Consider the following 12,519-nt stretch of genomic DNA (forward strand, 5'->3'; position numbering starts at 1 on the left):
TTTCTAGATGAGATCAGTTTAGTTAACAAAGAAGTTTCATCTCAGTAGGCATGGGGTATAGAGGAAACAGAGGGACTTAAAAGTTCAGCACTTTGTGACGCTTCTGGGTGGTTGACAAAATAATTTATCAACCTATTCTCTTTAAAAAGAGCTTTTGCACAGGACACATAGGAGACAGCAGTGACTAGCCTTTTGAAAGCACCAACTGAAAATATTTTTTGGTGGCCCTAGCAAACTGGCAGAGCTGCATTTGTAGAAATGCCCCCAACCCTTTTTTATGCATACTTGATCCTTCCAGCACCTATGGCAGCATAATGCTTTAATGCAAACCCTTCTACGAAAAGCCACTTAAGCAGATGCATCACCTACAATTGACTAATTTCATATTGTGCATTTGCACTCCATAAAATGCTCACAGAAGAATAAAGAAGTCTACCTTCCAGCTCAGCTGGGTTAAGGTTTTGGTGGTTTTTTTTGTTTGTTTGGTTAATTTTTTTTGTTTGCTTTTTTTTTTTTTTTTTTTTTAATTGCAACATCTCTAGGAAAAAATCAGGTTTTGTTCAGTTCTGTTTTGATCCATGTGACAGGTAGTTTTACCCAGGAGACACAAGGTCTAACTTTGATAATATAAGTATAACTAAACAGACGGTTATTAAGTGATTCATGAATGATCTAAAATAAAAGATGGAAAAATTAAATATACCACATGGCATTCTGCAGCCTGTGAAGAAGGAAGAACTGTAGACTTTTGTCCCAAATCCTTTGAAGACATCTTTGAAGTGTCTGGAGAAATACTAGGTGGATGTTCTTGGATTTCAGGCTCTGCTTTATTGTCAGGGATGGGAGCTATCTGAATGGAAAGAGACGCTGTGTGTATCTCAGGCACAGGGTTACAGGCAGGTGAGAGAGGCCTTTGTGGAAATACTGGCACTTCAACAGGCTTGAGCTGTTGCTGTGTATTACAATGAATGCTACTTGCTGGATCACGTGTCTGGGTTAATTTTAGGGTAGATACTCTACGTTTTTGAGACTGTTGCCTTTGGCCTTGATGGAGAGCAGCGCTAATACCAGCTACTGTGTCTGCACTGGAGATTGAGGTCAGTGGTTTAATGATTTTTTGTGCATAGGACACACTTGTGTTAGTGATTTGAGAAGACATTGTCTTCTGGACAGACTTCTCATTAGTGTAATATGCAGTATCTGTGGGAAGGTGTTTAGCTGGACCAGTTGTTACTGCCTGGAGATTAATTTCATTGTGATTAGTTACTCTTGCTTTCTGAAAACTTTCTTTTCTAGGGGGTGGCAGAGGTGCCTTATTTGCCAAAAGCATCCACACACAGCAAAATAACATTGAAGAAGAAACAGAAAGAAAGTAAATGTTAGCAGGAGATATAACTCAGTTTGATTTCTATCTTTAAATAAAGGAACTAACAACTTAAGGTGCTTCATCCCAACATTGCTCAATTCAATGGACAATTGAGTTGGTCAGGTTCCCACCACCTTTTGCTGTGCAGGATTGTACAGCCTGTATTTAGAAAGCCACATGTTCCATTTGCTTAGAGTAAACTGGGATCAGAAGGGAGCCCACAATAGTCCATTTTCTTTTAAAAAACCTGATTAGTACAGTGAATAAGAATTATTAACTGTGAAATTGTTCAGGTATATAAGTAATTTCCAAAATATACTCCATGAACTTAGATAACAAGCTATTATTCACAGGTAACACACATATATAAAACAGACAGAGCCTCTTAAATCTTTGAATTAAAAGAATAACAGAGACAGTATTGCATTGGTATGTTTTTGGACAGATAAATATGTTTTCAAGTTACGTGTTTTGTTTTTATTTTTTTAGTGTGCTCTAATTATATTGTTCTGCAAAACAGGCAGAAATACTGTCTACCTTATATTTAATAAACCTTTATCCTCAGGTATTATTTTGATGACTGATGCAATTCTCCAAGTGTTAAATATTAATAAATACTCTTTGAAGTCTGGGAACACTTCTAGAAAGCTTTTATTTGTGTATGACCTACTTTTATTTAGCTGGCTGTCTTATTCATTGAAAGCAATTTCTGGTAATTAACCTGGAGGCATGCATCCTGTGTGGAGTATACTTTATCTATGCAGTAAAAGAGCTTGTAACAACCCATATGAACAGGTGATTTGCACTATCTGGAAGACATCAGGACAATGTTCCATAGAGGTATCCCATCTATATATGCTATCCCCCAAGAATAACCCCCACAAAAATGCCAAAGCATGAAACTTGGTATGTTCAGTTTTACCTGAGTTGGTGATTTTTTATCCTGTAGATTTGGCCGCACGCTCCTAAAACCTTTTGCTGTAAGAGATGAACTGCTAGCATCTCCATTCAGTGTCTCTCTACTTCCATCATTGTAAGATCTCCAAGCTTTTGTGATGACAAAAGAATCAAACCATTTTATTTTGGTGATTAGTAGATCCCTATATCGCTATCATCATATTAACATCAGCTATCATCATATTATCATCAGCTATTAAACAAAACGGAAAAGTTTAGCTACTGCACAACTGACTTCGCTGCTGTTACCACCATGGAAGTTGTAAGAAAAGGGCTAAAGCTGCCACTTTACAAAATACTTATCTTTAAAATTTAGAAAACTCAAGCATTGACAATAGTGTTGGTAGCAGTTTGATACCTCCCCACAACCTTGATACAGACTATGGGTTTTAATCTTGGGAGTTCTGAGATGTTTGTGCTTCAGCCCCTGTATAAAGCAGGCTGAAGTACTTTCACAGATTAGGTTCTTGTATTTCACAGCTGCATCAGATTTTGAAAAAACATTCCAGCTCACATAAAGTTAGTTGGTCATAGCAGTTTCACCGAATTTCACCATAATACCCAATTAGTTGTTCCAATAATGCATCTTATTTCCAAATCTGAATTACATCTTGATTTTCCAACCAACCATCCATGTTTTGTCTATGTGCTCAGAGCCGAAAAGCCCTCAAGGTGTTATCCAAACACTTAGGGAGATATAACCTTGCCTCAACAAATTACAGATTTGAAGGCAAAATATTGTAAGAGGCTGGGAAAAGTTGCACAGTGTGAGCAGGCTGCTAAGTGGGGAGGGCAGAACTTGCAACCATGAGTAAAGAACTAAAAATGAAATAGCAAGTGCCACTGAAGCTAAAGGTGGCAAATTAGCAGTTTGTGTTCTCCCACACAATTCATTTTCTGACAATATACGCTATGTTATGGGAAATACTACTTTCAAATGAGACCTGAATTTGAGGTCTTAACCACTTGCAATTATTATTACAATTTCAGTGCTGCTTTCTTTAAAGAATGTGGATGTATGGAGTAATGAAAGCAAATAAATGGAAGATTCTTATAATTCATTCACTTACATGGTATTACACTGATGCATAAATAATAGTGGTTTATTTACCTGAATCTGAAGACTGAGAATCAGACCCTGAAAAAGAAACATCCAATATTAATTTGTGTTAGAAATAAAAACATGATGACACAACTTGAAAAATATGTAGGAGTCTTTTTGTTCAGTTATATAATTCCCTCCTGTTGCCTAAGTACACCTCAGAATATGAGACCATAGGTAACTGTTCAATGTTTATTGCAGAAGTTCAACAGAAGATTATAGTGTGCTGTGAGTTACTGTTGTTTAATCTTTGCTATTTCAGACAGCCAATAATAAACAAACATTTGCTGTGGGTTTTTTCCAGTAAATACTGTGATATACTACCATCTAAAATCTAGACATCAAAAGAAATATCATTCCTTTAAGATGAGCTGGAAAAGTTTAATTCAAAACCAAGAAAGATGCCTACAGATTCTGTCAGGATTTTCTCTCCCCGTTCACATCAGAATGTGTGATGCTTTCTTCATCACTTCAAAGCAAAACACAAAAACTGATACATACATACTGCCAGCACAGAACAGACTTGAAATTCTGGTAGTTTTTTTTTGATTACTTGTAGATATATTAGTGTTTTTTCTCCTAAAGAAACTAAAATTATGACATTTCTAAAAAAAAAAAAATATATTTTTAATGTACAATAATTATAGTACTAAGAGTACTCCTTACCACTAATTTTAAGTGCAACAAAACAAGAGGCCTGTATTACATGCTTAAATGATAAAAATTTGTTAGAAGGGCTGCTAAGAAATAAGAACACAATGTTTTCTTAAATTTACATACATGCAGTAATCACAATAACCCTTCCACTATCCTTACAAAGAGTAGCAACCGAATTTTTAATTTGCTTCATAAATTCTAACACTTCTTATTTTTGGGGAGTAGTCTTGCATTTGAAAGCTCTACAAAACAAAGACTTTATCTTGCAATTATTTTCTGGCTCATACTTTATTCAGCTTCCTGTATTGTACTTGTTTGGTGTGAACACTGCATATTCAGATTAGTGTAAATCAGTCTACACTACTCAAGATTCTACACTGATTCATACCTATAACTACTTAATTCACCAGTGAACCTGGGCAGCTGATACCCATTATGATTTAATTTTGCAAAACCAGATACAAGTATTGCTAAGAAGCAGTTCTGCCTGTTTACTGAATATTCTGCAAGTTTTTACTGTTTAAAACATTTTTAGGATGCTTGATAAATGATTTTTAAAAAGTTAATTTGGCTTCTGACACTCATTTTACAATAAATTCAGATTATTTTCCTTTGAGAAGAATTTTTAAAGCAAGTTGCAATAAACGAAGTTTCTAATAAACAAAACCTATATTTCATGCTATATTATCTTGAAAAAACACAGTGGACATGAGACCCAAAAAATGCATTGAAGGCAAAATTAATTTATAAGTAACTGTTTTTCCCTAAGTCTTTATAATTTTTTTCATTAATGGCTACTAAAGAGCACTGCAGAAGTAAGTAACAGACCTGTCAGTGGAATAAAAAACACGGTTACCTTCTCCTCCTTGCAGAGTAATATTGCAGGAATGCATAACACTATAGAAAAGCCTCTCAAGAGTAGTATCTCAATGGTTAGTGTTTATACCTGAGGCCAAAAGGTTTGGAGAACTCTGAACTCTCTTCACAGCTGTTAATGTGACAGACATTGCAGCACGTTTGCGAGCACACCCACCGCTATCTGGAAGCACAAAACAATACAGACAGCAGCCCCAGACAAAGGGAGCAAGCACATGCAACATATCACAGTGTGAGATACGCCAACCATACATGAAAATAAGCATGCAGTTAGGGAACTGCTGCAGGAATGTGTAGATTCGCAAATTTTGCAGATTAGCAGAATACATACAATTTCACAAGCTTTAAACAACAATAAACCTCACAGAAAATAAGTAAGGAAAGGAGTATTTAATACCTAATCCACTAGGGAAATATATACATTCTGTTACCTGAAAGACTGCTTAATTATAGCTAATTAGTAAAAATAAACAAGTAATCAACATGAAGAATTAAGCATTCCAGAGCGATATTAATCAATAATCTGCAGTGTAAATTCATTTCATTTTATGCATTAGAGAAAGACACCATTCATAAACTAATCTTATGTTTGATCAGTTGACAAAGTGCTTTTGTTCAGTCTTTTGGATCATTTAAACTCAAGAAACAAACTTACTAAGGGCGGCATAATTTTTTGTTGTTTTGGTGGGACATCCTTGTTCTCTTGCCCCTCCTTCTTTTTTTTCTAATAGAAAATTTAAAAATGTATGTTTGGAACACAGTAAAATCCTGAAGGAATGACTAGAAATCTAAAATCACGCCAAACAACCAGGAATGGAAAAAAACTTTCTTCTGGATCTTGCATGACTTCTTTTGTCCTTATACTCTGCTCCTCTCTCACTTGTAGCTGGCATTCTGTTTTATAAATACTTTGTTATTATTTGAAGGCAGCTTTCCCACAACATAGCTTTTTAGCAACTCTATCATAGTTGTAAAAGCAAGTTAGTAAATTTTCTTCCTTATTAACTAGAAAATTTTTCTGCTCTTCACTATAATAATTATTTAAATTTTCATATTTGTTATTACTGAAATTTCATACAGGGCCCTACTGAAGTCAAAACCCACCACATCTACATTAAAGGCCCTAAATGTTTTTTATATCTGTGTCATAAGACAGGGAGTTTTATAAAATTATACTTAAGGAAGACCTGCAACCTGTTAGTAGAAAGTATTTTCTAGGATAGCAGTAATTTGAGCCACAGACATCTTTAACGTGCATTTGCAAGAGAAGTGAGCTCCTGGCATTTCTTTGCTCATTCCAATATTTCCCCAGAAATACCAGAGCCCTTTGGCCACAAGTCTTGCAGGATATGCATTAAGGAGTTGTTAACGTTGGCAAACATCAGAGCCACTGCCCCAGGTGTAAGTGGTTCCAAAGACTCATTGCCAATTCCAAGTCTCAAAGCAAAAGGCCAAATGATTTCAGTCAAAAGCAATTAACTACCAGCAATTAATTATTAGCATTGTACATGTGAAACAAAGACAATGGTATCAAATCTGCACATTTGTTTTATTTTGCTTACATAAATATAGAATGGCAATGGTAATTAAAATCACTTTTTCCATTCATGTATTCCCTCCTGTGACATACACCAGAAGTAATTCCAAGGAGATTTGGTTATGTGTTGATATTGAGGTTCTGTTCTTATCTGAATATTGGTAACTTTGACAGCATACTTTACTTCATTAATACAAGCTAACAGGCAAATAATTTTGTTATACTGTTACATCTTTCATTCAAACAAAGCAATGTTTTATTTGTATTTTTTCAAGAGCTACCTTCCTGAATTTCAGGATAAACTGCAGTGGCAAGAAAGGAAGACAAGGAGAAAACTGACTAAAAATATTTAATTGCTGTAACTTCAAGAAATTTTGCTTCAAATTAATTTTTAAGTAACTTAACTGAGTCAGAGTTTTACTTGGTGGACCCATTATCCAGCAAAGAGTTTGACATGGCTTCATACAAGATAGCTGAATCAGATGTTCTAACTGACTATATACATATATGCATACAATATTTACCCCTATACATAGAAGCCCATACACAAGTCTGTACCTGTAATAACATTCTCAGTATCTGTACAAAACAATGAGTCAGTTAGCACTCAGTTAAGGCATAACCATACAAATATACCACATTGAGTTGTGCAGAATTTCTAATAAAATACAAATGTGTGTGAGTAAGCACATCTTTACATATGATGGACTCCATCTTCCCATCTTTGTTCAGGCCAGGCTCCCATTAAGTCAAGGGCATCATATCTCAGTGAGGATCAGGAAAATCTGCATGCTGCCTCAAAAGAGGGAGTTTTCAGACTGCTTCCCTTATCTGTACTTCTTACACAGTTGAATTTCAAGAGGCTTATTCCAGCCTGTACTCTTTTTTCATAGCTCCATCAAATTTCCAGCAAATACTAACTAAACTCACCCAGATTCTTGAAGTCCAAATAACATCAAAAAGCTGTAAGTCTAGAGAACACAGAATTCAAAAACATTAAGGAAGGCTGAATTAATAATCATCTGCTCATTTCACTTGCAAATGATAAGCAATTAATATTGCACAGCTGTTCCTCAAGGACCAAATGAGGATATGTGAAACAATCTATACAAAATGTATGCCTATATAAAAAAATTAAATGCGTGCAACTATGTATACACATACGCACAATTCTCTATGCTTTTGACATGACAAATTCTTCAGGAGTGAGTGTCCCGTCTTACTAGGTATTGTTTTAAAATTGAAGCAAAGGAGACCTGAATCAGCTAAGGTCTGCAGGCAATAATAGAATGTAAAGTCAAGCAATAATTCACAATCAAAACAGCTACCTGAAATGCATGTCCAGTTCAAATCAGGACTTAGCATGGCTGGTGCCTAGATATTCGTTTGCAAGCCCTACATACTCCCATCAAATCAGGAAAAGACAAGTAAGCAACCATAGAAGATACTGCAGAAAACAAAGGAAATGGGGAGGTAAGGATCTGATGAGACATGTTTCTGACAGTATCTTGCAGGGAAAGGGCCATATAGGGACGTACTCCTGAATCAATGTTGCAGACTTACCTTTAAAGGGAGAAAAAGAACAAGCCACCTACTGACTGGAAAAGACAGGTGAGGCGGTGGCTTGCTCTCCAGCTAGGAGGATGTTTGTATTTGCATATGTATCCTAACGCTCTCTGTGGTGGGGCTCTGGATGCTCTCCTCTTGTTAGCTTGCTGTTCAGCTCCTCTCCCTTTTCTAACTTCCCTCCTACTATTTTTCTCTTCCGCCTTTCTCTATTCCTCACCTTGCCTTACTTCCTTCTCTCTCCCTATCTTAATTCTGTTTCTCTTCACAAGTAAGTACTTTAACCCTTTCTCCCTAAATTCACAATCTCGGCAACTGCTCCCATTACAGGCAGCATCACCCTAAGTGAGCTGTATCTCTATTTGACAAATAGTCTATAGATCAAGTCCTGCTCCAAAGCTGAATGAAGCCAACTTAAAACACCACCACCACCACTAATTTTATTTAGGAACATGGGGTACTTTTACTGCAAATACTGTTTCAGAGTTAGTAAAATCAGTGGCATAAACCAAGTTGGCAAAGATGAAAGGATGGTAACCTCTTGTGAAGAGGTCAGAGAGAGCAGCTGAGGCAGGAAATTTTTAATGAATTTTTACAGCTCAAAGAAAAGAAAAATGGCACCCAAGCATAATGTTTGCTGATCATTATTCTATCTACTGTACTTGTGAATTGTATCATCTTCCCCTTTGTCTGCACAGTGAATTCAAGTTTAAAAGTCTTTAGACCAAGGATTCTTACTCCCTATTTGCATTCTGACCTTCTGAGGCAAATAAATAGTGCTGGATGCAACAGTCCAAGACAGATGAAGCTGCTGCCTCTACATGTCCCGAGGTCCCACCAGTAGTGAATCTGTAGATGTATTCCCAGCAGACACGTGCACAAGAGCACACATATACACCACTTACACACATGGCTATCCATACCCATCACAGACACTCAGTGCACTCACACCAACACAGATGGCACAACGTCCTCCTTCCCCTCCCCATGCTGGCTGAGCAGGACAAAGATCCACTCGTGAGAATGTACACACACACATGGACAAGGTGGATCCTTCCAGCAACTGGGCTTAGACACTGAGTCTGCCATTCATTCCATGCCTGCACCCCAGGGCTGAGGCTCTCCTGGGGCAGTCCTGGGAGAGGCCTGGAAAAGGGAGACCCTTGTACCTCCCTTCATTTGGGTTCCTGTCTGCTCTTGTGTCCCTGTGCTCCTCCAGGCTTATGGAGATGGGCCTTTGATGGCTCCTGTGATGGGCCTGGGAGTAGCCTGGCAGGGCAGGCTATTATTTGGGCTTCCCCTCCTGTCACTCCGTGCTCCTTTGTGGGTGTGCAGATGAGCTTTTATCACATAACCTAACATTGACTATACAGATGAACCTACTATTATTTGGCTCTTTGATGCTGCTCATGATTAAAAAAGTAAATTTTTTGTAAAATGCCTAAAACACTCAAGCTCACCTAATTTGTTTTAATGATCTAAGAGTGGCTTCACAATCTGTTCCGGAACTCTTCAGGGACCCAAGATTTTCTACTTGTCTCCCAGACAAAATATAAGATATTAGTCCATGGGATAACTTCCATTAATAATTTTAACAAACACAGACTATTTGCAGTCTTCCAGAACTGCATACTTTTTAACTCTGGGCTGTTCTTTATGTGCTTCATGTAATGTCAACAGCCAACTTATTTAATAATTCTAAAATTAGATGCATTTATGAAGAATTATCTGTGTGAAACCCAGCCAAAATATTTATGGATGGACACTAAGAATCTGTTTTAGAATATTAACCTGTACTCATTCATTATTCCTCAACTCAGTTACCTCTCCCCCAACTTCAGCTATGCATGCATGTATGTTATATGAACAAAAAGCAAATTTAGCATGTGTTTTAATCTGATGTGAGCTTCATGGGCAGCTCAGGTTTTCTGCGACTTCAGTTTTTCAAAATGACTCACCAAGTTAATGATGTTCATCAAATATGTAAAGTACTTTAAGACTTGATGAAAATCCCTATATATAGTTTAAAATATTATTCTTCTGATGATAACTTAGTCTGGGTTTAAAAAGGCACACATTCTATTAGACTATTTTTAAATTATGACAGCAATTGAACACCAAAAGGAACTATGAGCCAAAGTACCTTTGGTACTTCTGAAAACCTCCCCTATATCGTACGTCTGTTTCTTTGCTTTTGCAAACATGTTTCATTGCCTTATGCTGTTGAATATTCCTTTCTAACATGTGGTATAGAATTAACATCAAATGTTAAAAAATCCCTCCCATATATGGTAGAGTATTGAAAACCAAAGCTCTTCAAAACATTTTCTCTGTAGACAAAAATATCTTCTGCAGGGTTTGCTGAGACAGACTGCCAAGTCTGCAGCCACAGGGAACACTGGATTAGAGGAGCCTGCTCTAAGCAGTAGATTTACTTTTTCCTTTTAAAGCTGCATATATGTTAGCTTTGCCACTTCAGCAGTTACTGGCATCAAACTAGAGTGCTCATTTATCCACAGGAATAATTAATGAAATGCATATTTTTAAAACAAACTAGGGGCAGATCATCAGTATCTGATAACCTCCAATTGCACCATGCAAAAATTCCTGTTACAAAGCAGTGAAATATATATATATATAAGAACTACAGCACTCATTTGATGTTCAAAGATAACATACTGTAAAAAAAAAGAAAAAAAAAGGAAAAGAAGCAACTAGACCAGAACACCATGCAGAACAGCTTCCATCTCAGTCACTCTCTGCCTTAGTAAAGCGATGCTTTATCAACAGATAGGTGCAAGATGTTCACTTTTACACCCTACGCACTGGATTTTTTTTTGTTTGTTTGTTATTTTTTTTTTTTTTACAGTGAGAAAATAGTCTGCATCAATAGAACCGGCAGGAAATACCATATTTTTTGTCAATACCTCCTTTTAGTGCAGCTGGTAACATGCACATTAGTATCAAGCATACACAAGATGAAAAATGCTTTTTCACTTGTATAAGTGCAGAGTAGATTAAAGTTCAGCTTACAGTCATGATATCCTTAGTTAACTAGAAAAGATTTCAAGTGTGTTCAGGTCTTTTAAGTCTGTTTTCAAGGCTCCTGGGTGGTCAGAAGACTCCCAATCGCCAACAGAAGTCATTCAGCCACATAGATTACTTAAATCTTATGTCTGCTTCTCTTCAGAATATCTAGTTTACATGAAAAATCTTAGTACAACATAGAACAAAGTCATACTTTAGAGCTACAATAACACAAACTGGCAATTTGCTGCTCTATCCACATTTTTCAAAGTAGAAGCTATAATATGACATCTATCGTGATTTTAACTCATATGATTGCAATGCACATTGTAATCATAGTCAAATGTATGATGATTAGCTGAGTTACTTCTGAAATTACAGTTCTATGAAGCAAGCAGTATTTCAGTACTACCTACAGACTAACACATTTAGGAAAGATGGCTTTCCTAAAAATGCAAGAAGATAGGACAAATTTCAAATAGTATTTCCATAAATGAAAAACACATCACCCTGGTTAGCATCTGTAAAACAATTAAGAACAACCAGTCCTTTGGGAAAAAAACCCATAAACTCAATTGAGAAATTTCATTTCTCCTGCTTATTATATTTACAAATATAGTGGTTTCATGTGAGCCAACACATTTTAACTTTGTATTAAGAAAAATCTGTCAAAGAAGCTCGTCCTACTGAGTTCCAAACACTGTCTGAGACAACGGGAAGCCAGGAAGCCTGATTAATACAGTGGTCAAGATAACGGCAACCTATATCGTGGAAAAGCTAATCCCTTCTGGTTAGAGCGTGCTGCTGAAACACCCAAACCAGCTTCAAACATAGTTCAGGTCCTCAGGTCCCATACAACACATTTTGCTTATTTCAAGTTGTCACATCAGTTGTCATTGTGCAGCACTACGGTCAATGATAAAACCAACTAGTTTGAAAAGGATGAATACGTCTATCCTTGTGCCACAATTAATCTGCAAATCAGGTAGTTCATCCATGGAGTATCAAGAGTTGCCTGCAACTGAAAATTTAGACCTGACATGAGTCAGGTCAGGATTTCACCAGTCTGCTTTTGAGAGGCCTACTCCCACTTCCAGCAAAACCAGCAGCACTATCTATTGACTTCAGTGATTCAGAAGCAAATATTAGTACGTTGTCACAGATCATGAAGATAACTTCCTACAGAGTACATTTGGTCAATACATCTATCACAGCAACTTGAGAGAAAATACAAATCCCTCTAAGTACAAAAAAAGTTATCCTCATCTGATTATGATAGTGTAGCTAATAACACCAGGTATTATATGTATGCCTTTTTATTTAAATATATAGGCCCCTTAATTTAATGACAGTAGAGAATGAAAACAACCCATGTGTAAAACATGTGCATTTTCTTAGGAAAATGTGATGTTTTAACACTACTTTTCCAGA

At 36.6% G+C, this 12,519-nt stretch overlaps 1 protein-coding gene across 11 annotated transcripts in view; it reads right to left on the reverse strand.

The window, feature by feature from the left end:
• SORBS2 (sorbin and SH3 domain containing 2) overlaps window positions 1–12,519 on the reverse strand; it is a 167,096-nt gene that overhangs the window by 72,904 nt on the left and 81,673 nt on the right. For 6 of the 11 annotated variants that reach the window (XM_042807619.1, XM_042807623.1, XM_042807616.1 and 3 more), the window contains 4 exons: window positions 5,029–5,121; window positions 3,435–3,461; window positions 2,289–2,413; window positions 704–1,312 (listed from right to left, as the gene is read on the reverse strand). In XM_042807619.1, the coding sequence (XP_042663553.1) occupies window positions 704–1,312; window positions 2,289–2,413; window positions 3,435–3,461; window positions 5,029–5,121 (854 nt within the window). The remainder of the gene's footprint in view (window positions 1–703; window positions 1,313–2,288; window positions 2,414–3,434; window positions 3,462–5,028; window positions 5,122–12,519) is intronic. The other 5 variants (XM_042807626.1, XM_042807622.1, XM_042807628.1 and 2 more) reach the window with 2 other exon arrangements.

The sequence above is a fragment of the Tyto alba genome, unplaced genomic scaffold (genome assembly GCF_018691265.1).
Source record: "Tyto alba isolate M040663 unplaced genomic scaffold, T.alba_DEE_v4.0 Super-Scaffold_6, whole genome shotgun sequence".
NCBI classification, from domain to species: Eukaryota; Metazoa; Chordata; class Aves; order Strigiformes; family Tytonidae; genus Tyto; species Tyto alba.